Source organism: Aquila chrysaetos, chromosome 6 (assembly GCF_900496995.4).
Source record: "Aquila chrysaetos chrysaetos chromosome 6, bAquChr1.4, whole genome shotgun sequence".
In the NCBI taxonomy this organism is placed as follows: Eukaryota; Metazoa; Chordata; class Aves; order Accipitriformes; family Accipitridae; genus Aquila; species Aquila chrysaetos.
The window spans coordinates 30,088,037-30,102,581 of NC_044009.1; the positions used below are offsets into that span (position 1 = coordinate 30,088,037).

Consider the following 14,545-nt stretch of genomic DNA (forward strand, 5'->3'; position numbering starts at 1 on the left):
CTTTAAAAGGCATATGAATATTTAGCACACAATATAAAATGTTTAAAGAAGGTTGTTGGTTCTACAGTTTTAAAATTAAATCTTCGCACATCAGATATCTCTGTGCAGATTTTACAGTGTACACTAAGTTGAAGTCTGGGGGAAAAGGGAAAGGTCTCTCCTCCAGATTCCTACTAGTGCATTTTAAGGGCTGTGAGAATTACTAAATGAACTTATTTTTCAACCCGAACGTTCTACCTAGGACTGTAGTTAAAACCTCTGTCAAGTTAGAGGTCTTATTAAAAACCTGTAAAAGCTGCCTGATTACAGAAAAAGGAACTACAGTACTAAAGACACAGAGTAACACTGCTAAATACTTAACAGCTATATGCACACTATGGATTTACTGCTACTGCTGATAGCAATATAAATCATTATCGCATCAAATATTTAACTCGGAAAGACCACTTTAAAACCCAGAAGGAAAGGGAATCAACACCTAACAAAACTGCTGGAACGAAAAACAACCGTCAAGTCAAGAACATGACTGTGTGACAAGGAGCTGCGCCAGACCTCACCTCCTGGAAGCCCTTCCCATCTAGAGGGGACCATCTCCTCGTCAGGCAGCACGCAGCCAGCTGGGGATGCAGCACACCTACACACCACACACCATACCTTAGGACACTTGCTACTCCAAGGAATTAGTGGTACTGTGACTGTCACAAAAATTACTAGATCAGAAGTTTTCCTCCATTAATTCCCCCTTCCATTTTTTCCCACTGCTGAAGGAAAAGAAAGGGAGTTGGACATCCTGTCTTGGTCCCAGCTCACCCTGTACCTTTAAGCAAGCCAAAAGCCTATCCTCACCGTTCTCCTCTCGGGCCACGTATACCCATCTAAGTCAATGCTGGCAATACAACAGCCTGGTAAAAACGACAAGTTCAGGCCTGGTTCTTACCTTTCCCCTCCATCAAATGCAGCAATATTATTTTACTGCAGATACCTCCAGGGCTTTACGGAAGGTAGAGAAAACTGGGATCCCAAAAGGCCTGGTGGGGCCTAGTGAGCTGAGAGGTATACGAGGCACGGGAAGGCTTTTGGTGGCTTTGCTCACAGCCCACGGCAGCCAGAGAAACACTTTCTGGGTTTGGTTAGTGCTTTCATAAGCTGACACACTATGTGGCCGTGAGCTGTTGTGGAGATCTATGTATCCTGGTGACGACACAGGCAGAAGACAGGCTGGGTGGAACTGCAGAGCAAAATCAGGTGTGGAAGATGAAATACTCTGACCTCCTCCAACCAACATACCTGCCCACCAGAGCCACTTCCAAAACCTTTACTTAGTGAGAGGCATATCAGAGGCAGAAACAACACAGCTCGATTCTCACATATGATTTTTGGCTTGTAAACTGGAGACATCTGGTATGAAAGTCATCACGGGAAAGTAAAAATGCAATCAGTACCATTATTTTTTTTTTAATAAGCATAGCCAATATCCTAAGTATAAGACTATCTTAAGGGAACTGCATCAGAAGAGTTTCTCATATGTTATCACCTTCTCTACAATTCAGAGACCACCTTTGCTACTTCGAACACATGGGTAAGTTCTAAGAGAGTTTAAATTTTTCCTTAATATAGCTTAATTTGCTTTGACAAATAATGTATGGGGAAAGAAAGGGAAAAAAAAAATCCATCTTTGTTTTCATCAAAAAATACTGGAACTAAGTAGATAGTGGAAATTCCTATGAGCATGCTACCAAATTCTGATGATAATTTGCTGAAATAAGTTACACGCTTGGGTAAGCAGAAAACCTTGAAGATGGACTTAAATCTTGTGATTTTGCAACTATGAAACCCTGTGTCATCCTACTTAAGGAGTATTTTTACTTCTGTAGAGATAAAGGAGTGGATTTACAAATTCAGTTAAAACCCGTGCAAATATAAATGTGCATGAAGTGCCCTGAGATTGTCAGATGCTAAAAAAGTGCAAAACATCAACGCTAGGGACAGATTTTTTGTTTTGTTTTTTTGAATACTAAATGTACTGAACCAAATTTCATTTTCAGTTAAAGCTGTACAACCCTACATTGCTTATGTGGTACAGTAATTTATGCACAATGACACACATCTTAAGATCTAAAGTGCACAGATTAGATTACACAAATCCATCAAATTTTCCTGGGTGCAAAGTGGCAGTTACAAAAATAGTATCATTGCTGTGGGTGTTAGCAGAGATAGACTTACAAAAATAGTACAAATCTGCACTGGAAACAGCCTATTTGCTCTCATTTCCAGCTAATTATTTGCCCTTCAATGTCCCTTTTTCTCCCTAAAATCAGGTTGCTTTGATGGACCTAAGAAGCCATCCCTACCTGTGCCAAAGGAGCAAGCTTCTCCTTGGGATACTCTGTAAGCTTATTACATCATTTAAATTACAATTCTGTCACAAGAAAAGCTTTCTGATACAAGAGGGTTAACTTTGAGCCAATAGATTTGCAACCGTTAGGAACAAGGTGGAATGTGGAATTACATCCTACAGAAATTAAGCGTCTAATCCTGTGCAAATTGAGTGGAGTAGGCTAGCTTGAAGCGCAGCACTCGCTGCCTTGCAGGTTACCAGACCAGTGCTGATGCTTAAGGATAAAACAATTCTCTCTCACAACCCAAAGAGGTGCCCACTCGTCACTCCAGAAAAACTCCTTCAAAGAACTTTCTCTTTTGTTGAGTGAACATGTAATGATTTCAGGCCTGCTGTTATCTAATGTATCCATTTTTCTCTAAGCTATCTACAAAAACACTCACCATAATACGTAGGTTAGAGCTGTGTAACAGGCAAGCCTATAATTAAAGAAGCCACTCAAAAACAGAAGTTTTCATAAAAGAAACCCCTCCAGTAATTGAGAATGGAATTTTGATGGCTTATTCCCACTACAGCTGAACTAGACAGTAACATTTTTCTTTTGAAATGCTGCCCTTCTTCCTTGGGCAAATATTTTACAACATCTTTCTTTCTAACCTGCATTTGTGTTCGCACTGGTTTCCCTCCCTCCTTCTGCATCACCACTAAAGGGGTCATCAGGAGAAACATACTAGCTGCTCTCAACATAAGTGCCTGGCAGGCAATTATTGCAGCAGATTGTTACACACTGAGTTTTACGGTAAGTCGTAACAGCAGTGGCAATACTTTAAAGGTGATTTAGCTGCAAAAACCAGGTATGCAGAGACTAGTAAATATTCCTCATGTTACCACCATCACAGAGAATTTCACATAAGCCACAGCAGTAGGGCCCAAGCTGACATGTCATTGTGGCTTCTCTTCGTCCTTTCATAAGGGTAGCACACAAGGCTTAGGAGATGCAACAGAATCAATTTACTAACACTGATTTTTACTCTCAGGTACAAGAGTAAGTCCATCAAAGTTAATGAGGCTTCCTGGATTTACATCAACATAACTGAAAATTAGCTTCTAGATCACAATATCTGATAATAGATGCAGAGGTCTGATTGCAGTTCGCTTTGCTAGAGTGAATTATATACACATGCGCACACATATGAGGGGAAAAGAACATTTATACAAATCATCTACTAATAGGGATTACCTGGATTCTGCTGCTATTCAGTTTTTAAACTGTGTATTTAACTAACCCGTGTCTTCCCCTCAACCAAGCTTCTCTCTTCCTAGAAACGTATTTGTGACTTCCCACAATGCCACCTTGAAAAAGGATTTAAATTTGAAACACAGCAAACCCCTTCACTGCAACAGTAAGAAAGAATGGATTGTAGAGAATAGCAAATCTGGAAGTACAAGTATATTCATATGATTGACAATTAAAGGGGTAAGGGAAATGACAAAAAACACAAAAGAAAAATTTGAAGTACATTAATGGCATTAAAGGCATTGAAGTTTTCCCCCAATGTTTTCAGATCTTAAGTTTATCAAGCCATAGTTTCTGTAATCAGGCATCAAGAATTATAGATATAATCATGGTTCTTAAAATAATACTAATAATCTCAATTAGTTGGAAAAGTTTAGTTCCAAATTTCATCAAAGCAGAAATAAGTCAGCACAATCTAAACAAAAACATGTCTTTCTACACACAAACATGCTCAGCCTGAAAAATGTCTCACTTTTTTTTTTTTTTTTTCTTTTACAGGATTTAAACAGACCAAGCTGACAGGATTCTTGTTCTAAAACTTTATTGTTTTGCTTTGCTAAAACCAATTTCAGGGTTAATTCTATAACTGATTTCATTCGCTGCTATCGCTGCTATCATCAAAATAATCATCATCATCATCATCATCGTCATCTGACCAGTCGAATTCACTGAAACCCAAAGCCACGTTGATTTTCTTTCCTTTTCTCATAGAGGTGGTTTTAGAAGAATTCTTTTTGGCTTGCATGTTTATCTGCATTCCAGAATGCAGGACAGATCCTGCTTGGTTCAGAGAGAAGATATCCCCAAAGCCCGTCATCATCAAGGCCTTCAGACTTTGGTTCATGCCAGCTACCTCCCCGTTACTTGTTGCTGTGATCTGACATGACACCTCTGCACTGTTTGACTCCTCTGTTTTAGATTCAAAGTAAGACTCCTCAGACATTCTTCCAGCAAGAGGTAAGAAAAACTATTTAAAGGAGGAAAGGACAGAGCAAAAGTGAAAGTTAGAACCAATTTAAAAATCAAGGAAAAAGACACCACCAGATTAGTTGGCAATCAACAGAAAGCACAACGATTAGTGAATCTAAACACGGAGATCAAGTAAGAATTCATTAAACCAGACAGCTTCATTCTGGGGTCATTGTTCTTAAATGGAAGTGCAAAATCACTGAGTTGCATGGCAAGAACCACAGGTAGCAGAGCTTTCATCACAAAAGAAGGTTCAAACTCTTCAATCCTTCATTTTGGCCAGCGTAAACCAGAACGTGACATTTCCCAGCCAGGGGGACTGGGTCCCAAGGCAACACAGGTACAACAGAAGTCTGAGTGAGTTGCTTAATTGAACCTTTCAGGATTGAAGAATAAATCACGTTAAGATCAGAGAACCCAAACAAGCTCCCAAAGTTTGGTGCAGAAGTAGCGGCCCTCTAAATACCAGAAATAACAGCAGCGGTATTATTTGTGCAAAGACTGGTTTTGAGCGTATACCCAAAAGGAGAGGAAGGGGTCACCCTGCGACGGCCACAATCAGAAACAAGCCTCTCACCAATGCAAAGGACACGGGGATCGGCCTCCAGCCCGTACCAGCACCTTGCTTCTGGCAGCTGTCCCAGGGAGAGGCAGGCAGGGGAAGAGGGGCTGTTGGGTCAGCTGGTCAGCTTCTTCAGCTTGGCTGCCTTTTTTTTTTGTTTTAAGTGATATCAATAGATATCTGCCATTTGGTTGTACATCATATTAAATCTCCACTGATTTGATCTTCACCTACAAATAAGGGCATTTTCCTGACCCAGTCTGTTTGTAATAACAAATGAAACGTGCCCTCTCAAGCTAAATAATGATTAATGCCTCTTCAGAGTGGCCGGGCTAGGAACCTCTGTGACACGCTTGCCTGTTCTCCACAGGGAGTAAAAACTCAGGAGTTTCATATCAAATTAAACTACCTACTAAAGCAACAGCAAAGGAGCTGTGTGTGAACACCTGAACTGGCCTTTCTTTCCAAAGCTGTCTGCAAAACTACCTGTCCAAAATTCACAGTTTTCCACATCTTTTTTAACCTAATCAGCAAACTGACTGAAGAGTCAATGGCAGTTGGTTGCAACAGGTTACAGGGGAGATTATGGTGATGCCCTGGTCTGTAACACAGGAGGCTTCACGGTCAGGCTGCTCAAAGAGTGCCCACTTCTTGGCAAAACCATTTATATTGACAAGTTGTCTATCATTAAAAAGGACAATATCTGTCTTTTGGTCCTCTCAAGTTTTCCCTACTCACACAGGCTTTCTATTTGTGTTGTGGTTAACAAAAGTTAGTGATCATGGCTTAAGAAATGAGAATAAAATTAAGAAGTTGGGAGATGGGGTGCCCTAAATACTCTTCATGCGTCTAATGGCTAAGTGATGAAAGAACCTGCAGCTAGGCTGTACAGGAAAAAAACAATTACACCATCAACAGAGCGCTACTTGGATCAAGGACACCAAAAGCTCCCACTGATAAAGAGAAGGAATGTTTTAAAAACAACGTCTAGCCACAGAAACGAGACACCCAGCACACATTATTCAGTGCCAGGTAGTTCTTCCATGAGCTATTGGAGTTTTAGTCACTTTAGATCCATGGAAAAGCATCCCCTGACATATGGGAAGAATTCCCTATAAAATCAACAAAGCTGCAAAACAGCTTTCCTCTAAAACACGTTTCAGTGTTTGTGCAGTGCCTGGCAGTGGGTAAGCTGCGAATGGGCCATAACTGTGGCTCATTTTGCAAGTTATGATCACCTTACTTCCTCCATATTTTGCCATCTTGTTACCTGGGGAACTTAGGAGCTCTTTGTGACAGGCCCTGCCTTTGGTGTCGCACTGCATATGGTAACTACCATGAAGACACTTTTATAGATGGCTGGGATCCCCAGTCTCTGTACAAGCCACTGTTCTTCTTAAATGACCACCTGCAGGTGCACGGCACCACAGGTGAATACCTCGATTTCACGTCTTGCTCACTGTCTTTCTCTAAATATGAGCTTCAGGTTAGCTACATACACTCCCTTCTTAAAGTCAGGTTCTCTTTCAGAAGAAGTCTCCCATTTGACTACAGCTATGGATATATTTTACTCCTCCAAAAGGCTCCAGATTCCCTTGTGCAAGAGGCTCTGGGAGATCTGCATAATGGGAATTGGCAGAGATCAGACTCAAAGGTGTCTGTTGTATAAGACACAGCAGAAACAGGGTCAAAACAAGAGCAGGGAGAAACACTACTTTCACAGAAGTGTTTTTAAAAGATTGGCCTCAGCCTTCTCTCATAGAATCATTTAGGTTGGAAAAGACCTTCAAGATCATCGAGTCCAACCATCATCCACGCCCACTAAACCATGTTCTGGAGTACCCCATCTACTCGCTTTTTGAATACCTGCAGGGATGGTGACTCAACCACTTCCCTGGGCAGCCTGGGAATCCCATGCTAACGTGTATAAAGCTATACTTTATTCTCTTGACTAGGAACAGCCTGCCACTCATAGCTACCTACCATGCAGGATGAAGTGTCTACCAACCCTAAAACACTGGAGAATCAAGTGGCAGAGACAGCTTCCCTGTTCTCCTCTCACTTGCTTTGAGTTTCTCCTCCTGCACACCACTTCAATAGCATTTGCTGGCCTCTGGTCTTTGCTGCAGAGCAAAACAAAGAAGTGACTGCAGAGCGTAAAGCAGGGATGACAGTACCAGCTAAGACACAACAAGGCCTAGTGTTTGTTAAGAACCAGGTATAAGCCTAGTGGGCACCCTAAGCTGTGTTATTAGCTCTGGTTGCTGTATCTTTACTATTGTTTTTACAGCCAAGGTAGCTTAAAATTGAGCAGTGCACCTCCTTGTTGCAATCCTCCAGTTTGATACTGCTGAGCAGACATACCCTGAACCAAGAGAGGGAGGGAGACACTTGGCTCCAAGGATTACAGCTTGCAAACAGAATGCCCAGGGATATTTTGCAAATTATTTACAGTTATGAATATAAAATATAGCTGTATTTGTAACCAGTGCCTTGCAGAACTTCATTTGCTATGAAAAAACCAATCCTGCTTGAACAAGCCAATTTTTTCCAGTATGTCAATTTTTTTTTCCAACAAAAGGGCTTTTTTTAAAGCCATTCCGTGTAACAGCTCACTAAAGATCTACAGAAAAAACAAACCTATATTTCTCTATTAGCAGAAATTGCATTTAAATGCAATAGGAGAGTTGGGTTAATGTTATGCAGAAAGATAGTTCATGCTTAGCACAATAGGCCTTAGCACAATGCTTTATTCTTTCAGCAATGCCAGCTCTAAGTGAAAAGTAGAAGTCATAAGCAAGTACAGCATAAAAAACCCTAGGGCCTTGCTCGTGAAAAGATTTGCTCATTAAGGCTGTGTCTCATGCTGTGCTCAGGATAGATGATGGCCCACAGCTCAGTTACTGGAATTTTGCAAGCATTAAAGCAGGCATAGATATCTACTGTGAGAACATACAGTATCTGCACATAGGAAAACATTCATTCTTCATGATTTCATTACTGCATGTTCACAGCTGGAACACGAATGCAACTTCATTCAAACAACAGCAATAAGCTATGCCTTAAAAACAAGTTGTATATAAATGGGTCTGGCTGGAATCAAGGTTATAAGTAGGATAAAATTGTGCATAAGAAAAATCATATGCTACTGCAATCTCAATTTGGCATTTGTTTTGGCTAGTGCTTTAAAAACAAGTAGGTAATGCAGTATTTTTCCTAAAAACAATTCTGTTGTAGTATGTCTAGCCATGCACTAACCCTGTGGTCCTCCCTCTGCCAATCAGTAGTCAAGAGCATCATATTTTGTTAAGAAATTCAAGATAATCCAAGAAAGTTTTTTGTTCAATTTATTAATAGAAATATGGCAGTCCTAACAGCTAATAACTGGCCAGTACAAGTATGTTAACTGTAATTATGAACAAAGCCCTACATTAACCTTCAAATTTTGACCCCCTTTTTCACAGAATGGAAATTTGCTGCTTCTCAAAGGAAAACAACAGAATTAAAAAAAAAAAAAATCTACATAGGTTTCTCAAGACTTCTTCTGCAAGAAACAGATGATTCTTACATAAAAGACCAAATCCTGCATCCATTAAAGTCAATAACTTTCTAGTTGAAAAATGAATTTATTGAATGCAATCAACTTTTAAAGCTAAGAACTGTAATTAAATCAATGGGAAACTACTTAAGTGCCCATGGCACAATATGAACTATCTAATGTATTAGATGAAATTAAAAAAAAAAGTATAGTTATTTGCAGTGATGTAATAAAATAGTTTTTAATTGGCCCAAAGGAACAACTAAAGAAAAAGGGCTCTATTTCCTTGGTGTGTCTTTAGATTTACATAGACAAAGCTCCAAATACTTTCTGAAGTAAGATGAAAGGTTGAATTATTGTCTACTTACAGGAGTATTGGACTGTTCGGTTAACTTCTGCTCCCACATCCTCAAACGTCGCTCCCGTTCCTTTAGCTCCTGCTCTTTAAAGCTCAGATCACGCTCCAGTTTCTTTAGTCTCTCTAAGGTTGCCTCAATTTCACATCTGCACGGAGACAATTTGTTACGTCTTGTCTTTTCCTGACAGATATAAATTGTTCATAATTCCCACTTGAATGTTAATTAAATGTGAAAAGCTGAAAAGTACAATACTAACTCAAGCAGTTCATTTAATTACCAAATGCAAACTCTTTCAGAGCTTTAAGAAAAACCGGCAATGTTTATACTTGAGAATAACCATATTACCTTCAGTTGAAGAAAAATAATATTTAAAAGAGAAAAATGCCATATAATAACAACAATTTAAGAACTAAAATGCCTTCTTTTCCCTCAACATCATGAAGCATGATCTTATCCATAAAGAAAGTGCATTAAGAACTGGTAACGGGACAATCATCAGCAACACAATATGGGCAGTTCAAGAAGCCCATTTGCGTGGGTTTATAGCTTGGCTACAAGTATTATTGGGACTTACACTCAAAATACACAGAACCAGCACTGGGGTGTTTTTCCCACTTACCTTTCTGTTTCTCTAGGTGAAGATATAAGAGCAAGAATATAAACCATGATACGACCCAGCCTCGCAAATGGTTACAAATACAAGCTTCTCAAGTTAGGAACAGCTAATAAAAGGATTTGGTTTACTTTTCTCTGCTTCTCTCCATACATGAAAAGGTGTGAACAGTTAGAAAGGCAGGAAGTGAAGGCAGTACTCTAAGAAGCTTCAGATACTGTCTTTATTGGGTTGCATTGCGTGTACCTCATCTCTTAACAAAGTGGTTTCCTTTGACATGCTTTCTGATGGACAGTATCTTTTAAACACATGAACTGAACTGCTCTTGGAAAAGAGTTTAACAAGTTTTGCGCTACAAATGCATGGGTGTATACTGGGAGATACAGAAAAATAATTCTGTCACTAAATTCAGCCACATTTTTGGCTTGTGGGATAGCCAGAGAAAAACCTCCAATTTGTATGAGGTTGTATTTGCGTTTAACAAACCGTTTCCATGACTGTTTGGGAGAATGTGCACTGCCTGCCACCTGTGTCCTGACTATTACTTTGACTGTTTCCTATTCACATTGTAGGAATAGTCAATCACAAGCGTTTCATTTTCCTCCTAGAGAAAGCGAGCTCCTAAGGAGACAGAAATCCTGAAGAGAGCTCTGAAGATAGCTACTGGGACTCTGGAATGCCAAATCTTCTGCTCAAACTTTCACAAAATTTTTCCTTTGTAAACACACTGCAAACAAAATCTGCTCCTTCTGACGTTTTCAAAAAGAAAAAAAAAGGACTAAAAGAGTTAGTTGTCATTTCTATTGGGGGGGTTGGGGGAGAAAAAAAGAGAGTTATTTCTTCCCGTAAATCTCTTGTCCTAGCATGGAATGATTAAGCTCTTCTCCGGTATCAACCTAAAGGAGTTCAGGCTCTCATTGTGGGAAAATGCATACCCAAATAGCCTATTTAAGTAAATGAAATAATTTAAATATTCCAAATCTTATAGGTTTCTTATTTTAATAAGACATCTCTGTCAGAGAGTAATGCTAAAAAAGTACAGTGAAAGGATTCAGAGCTGGAATAACTAGGAAACTCTACTGCAAACTACCATGCTTAATTCTACTGCAAAAATCAGCCACCTGGGGCAAGGGCATTTATCACACTTAAATCCTGCTGAGTGAGCTGTTCCATGTGATGGTCAGAACAAATGCCCCTCACAATTACTATGCTTCAGATTTCAAGCAAAATTCTCTCGTATTTAGGCATGCAAAGGTCAAGGCTGATCTCAGTGCTGGGTGGAAAGTGTCACACACCCTAATAAGGAGACAATAAAAGAACAAAACTAAAAAGCACTGGACAGAAGGTCAGAAAGCGACTCCTCTCCAAACATTCATTTCCCTATCATAAACCTTTTCTGTCAGGTGCAACATATACTATGCAATCTACTGTAAGAACTACAGAGCAATTTGAGGATAGTTGCAAGCACCACTTTTCTTAGTTTGTCTCTCAACATCACTGCTACTTACACACAACTCTATAATTTTTAAAATATGTAAATTAAGTTCTCTTTTAAATAACATTCTGCACTAGTAAAGTCCTGGTAACAATAGCTTTCTATATGTCAAAAGTCTATTTTGTGCTGTAATTACCTCTCTTCATTAGATAGAAACTTCTCTTATAATAAAAGGTCAGTCTGTGAAAACAGTTGCATTCTGAAAAATAATTCCACTGTATAATAAAACTGTGTAATTAAAGAGAAAGCTACCGTACATTGCCCACTTAATGAGTCTTACTTCATAAATGAAGCAGCTTGAAACATTATACATGGTAGGGCATGTGGATTTGTTTGCTTCTGTAGTTCTGCAGTCTGAGCTTACCAGCTTTTCTAGAATAATCTCACTCTGTGACATTGAAGAACGTATACTGTATTATTAGAAACTATAATGACAAACAGTCACAGATTAAAAACAATGACTGGCATTTGTTTGTATGTCTTGAATTGCTACTGATACACTAATGTAAGTATCACTAATAGACTATTTTAATCATTAGAACAGCCACTCGTGGGGAGAGGATGGAAGGAGAAATGCAGTTAGTATATATGACTAAATGCAGACAAATGTGATCTCTCACTGAATTGGAACATCATTACTTCAATAGCAATTTTTTCCTACTGTAATAAAAGTGACTTGAGAAAGAGCTCTAAAAAGATCACACAATATGAACTTAAGACATAAGGCAGACCTGTGCAACTTAGTCGTAATACAGTGCCCCTTTTCGATTAAATAACAAAAATAGGAAGGGTAGAACAGTTAGGAAATAAGATACTGAATTATTTTAAGGAAATGATAGAACAGGCAGATTAAAACATATTATTAATATAAACATCAAGCCCAGTAAATGTTGCAAGTAAGACCACATTAAAGATAGGTCAAAGTGTCATTTATTTTATCACCTCTGTCAGTCATCTATAGACTCTGCCCACGCTCAGTTTTCACACCAGCCAGAGCTGTTGAAGACTCTGGTTACTCGCTGTTATGGATGCATTTTTTGCACATCCCTATACAGAAAGAACCTCACCTTGCCTTTTTTTAAGAGTGGGAAAAAATGTAATCCAGCTTGTCTGAGCTTTGATTTGCTTTGAAAAGTGCAGTACCCTTGTGAAAGTACAGTATCTGGATTACTAATTTGGAGGTTCCTCAAAGGAACAAGCGTAACCTTTGCTTTTCCCAAACCCACTCTTCTCCAGGGCTCTGATAACCAGGCTTCATTAAAATTCCCTATTTCTTGGTAACACATCTCATTCTTTCCCTATTGCTGCTTCAACTATCTCTTTGCAAATCACTATGGTATAAAATAATAAACCAATGAGTAAAAGCAAAGATTTTTCAATTCAGAAGTTAAAACACATTAAACTTCTGTGCAACAGTTCTCAGAAATGGTCTTAGACTGCGTTAGTTTATCCCTTAGGATCATTTTATGCATACAAGTCTTTAATCTACTTTAACTTGCATATTTTTTGCGTACTTTCTGTTAATTTGGCTTAACCTTCACGAGTGTCTCCATACAAACATGGCTTTCGCATCAGGGAAGACAGCCTTTACCAGAATTCAGGCAAGAGAGTGCCCCTCTTACCCAGCTTCTGAGCAAGTCCCCACATGACTTGTGCTCCTTCTGCACTTCGTGTTTTCATTTTGGCTTAATTCAGAAATCATCTTTGCTTTCAGGCAAATCATGCCCCATCATGAATTTGTATTTTCTCTCTTGTATTTCCTTGTCTCCAAGATATTTATTCTTAACAAACAAACAAAAAAAAAGCGCCAATTTTACCTTTAAAACAAGTCTCCATGGCAAGAAGTTTTTCCAAAAGAAAAAAAAAAAGGCGCCAAAGAACTTTTTGTTTCTCCATGGCTTTTCATTAACACCTTGTTAGCCACTCCTCCTCTGAGCAATTTAGGTGCATCAGAATAAAATTTGCAAGAAATACTTGGGCTACCTGAGTCACACTCCAAGAAATGAATCAATTTAGTAAAAGAATAGACGTTTAATGTTACCATATGTCAACTACCACAGCTTTTATTCTGCTGTGTTAGCAAGTAGTAAGTAGTTGTTTTTCCTAAAGGAATTTGAGTACTTGCTTATCTTTTAAATAAATATTTTTCCTATATAGGGGCGTATATCCCCGGGGGAAATTTTTCTTCCAGCCCTCCTTGTATTCTGTCTGCTACCAAAACCACAGGATGATGTCCAGAGTCTGCATAAGTAATGGTGGCCAAGAAATACGTTTTTAAGTACCCGACATTTGTCCCGAGCCTTAGAACGTGGATCTGGGGGGCGAGAGGGCGTACTGATCCATTGTAAAAGCAACGCCACGGGGACAAAATCGTTGACGAACGTGTGAGAGCCGGGTGCTGGCGAGAGGGAACACCGAACCCAGCGTAACGGGCCGCTCCGGACGGGGAACCTCGCGGCGCCGGCCGCAGGGGAGCGAGGCGGCGGGGCGGAGCGCGGGCCGGCCGGTCCCCCGGTCCCCCGGTCCCCCGGTCCCCCGGCCCCGGCCCCGGCCCGGCGGCGGGGAGGCGCAGGTCGTCGCTGTCGCCAGGAGGTGGCGCGCCGCCGCCGCCGCCGGTCGCCGAGGCCGCGGGGCTGCCGCCGGCCCGCTGCTGAGTCAGGGCAGGAGCGGTCCCGGCCCCGGAACAGGCTATTTATAGTCCCGCCGTGTGACCGGGGACGCGTCCCACCGCCGGCTCACTTTTTCCACTCGCCCGATTAAAACTGTGCGTCGTGCTTTTCCTTGGAGGTCTGCGGAGGGAACTGGGATGCTGGTTTTGGTACAGGCCGCCTTTCCGTGTGCTCTTCCCCATCCTCCACGCAGCCCTGCTCCAGGTTTCTTCGATTCCTGCGCTGACTCCAGGCAGGGAATCTTGCAGTATTTCTGCTCCCAGCTTACCTGGAGCAGGGCCAGCTCTTCTTAATATAGACTGAGGCACGATCATCTGGTAAAAATCTTCTGCCTATGCAGATCTGTTTTCAATTTTCTTTTCCAAACACAAGGATGTACTGTGAAGCAGCAAGCTTTCCAACTGACAAATGAGCTTTGGGGACAGGTTTTTGAATTTTTGGCACGTATAGAAAATAGGCTGAAACTTTTACAGTAAAAAAACTGTGTCATGTAATAAAATTTTCTCAAATCTCATCTCCATTTTTAATCACTTAGGAATAAAAATTACAATCAGCCATAGGTAAAATCATATGCTTAAGCAATGCTGGTGCACTATGCCAAAACAGGGCTGGCCTAGGCGTAGGCTGAACGCGCGGACACAAAGTCCGTACAAAGGAGAGAATGCACAAAAAATGGCAAAACACATACAAGTGAAGACAAATGGA

The 14,545-nt window shown here is 40.4% G+C and overlaps 1 protein-coding gene across 1 annotated transcript in view; it reads right to left on the bottom strand.

Moving 5' to 3' along the window:
- Positions 1-14,545, bottom strand: part of MAP3K20 (mitogen-activated protein kinase kinase kinase 20) — a 95,457-nt gene that overhangs the window by 26,044 nt on the left and 54,868 nt on the right. The window contains 1 exon segment of the mRNA XM_030016877.2: positions 9,073-9,208. Within this exon segment, the coding sequence (XP_029872737.1) occupies positions 9,073-9,208 (136 nt within the window).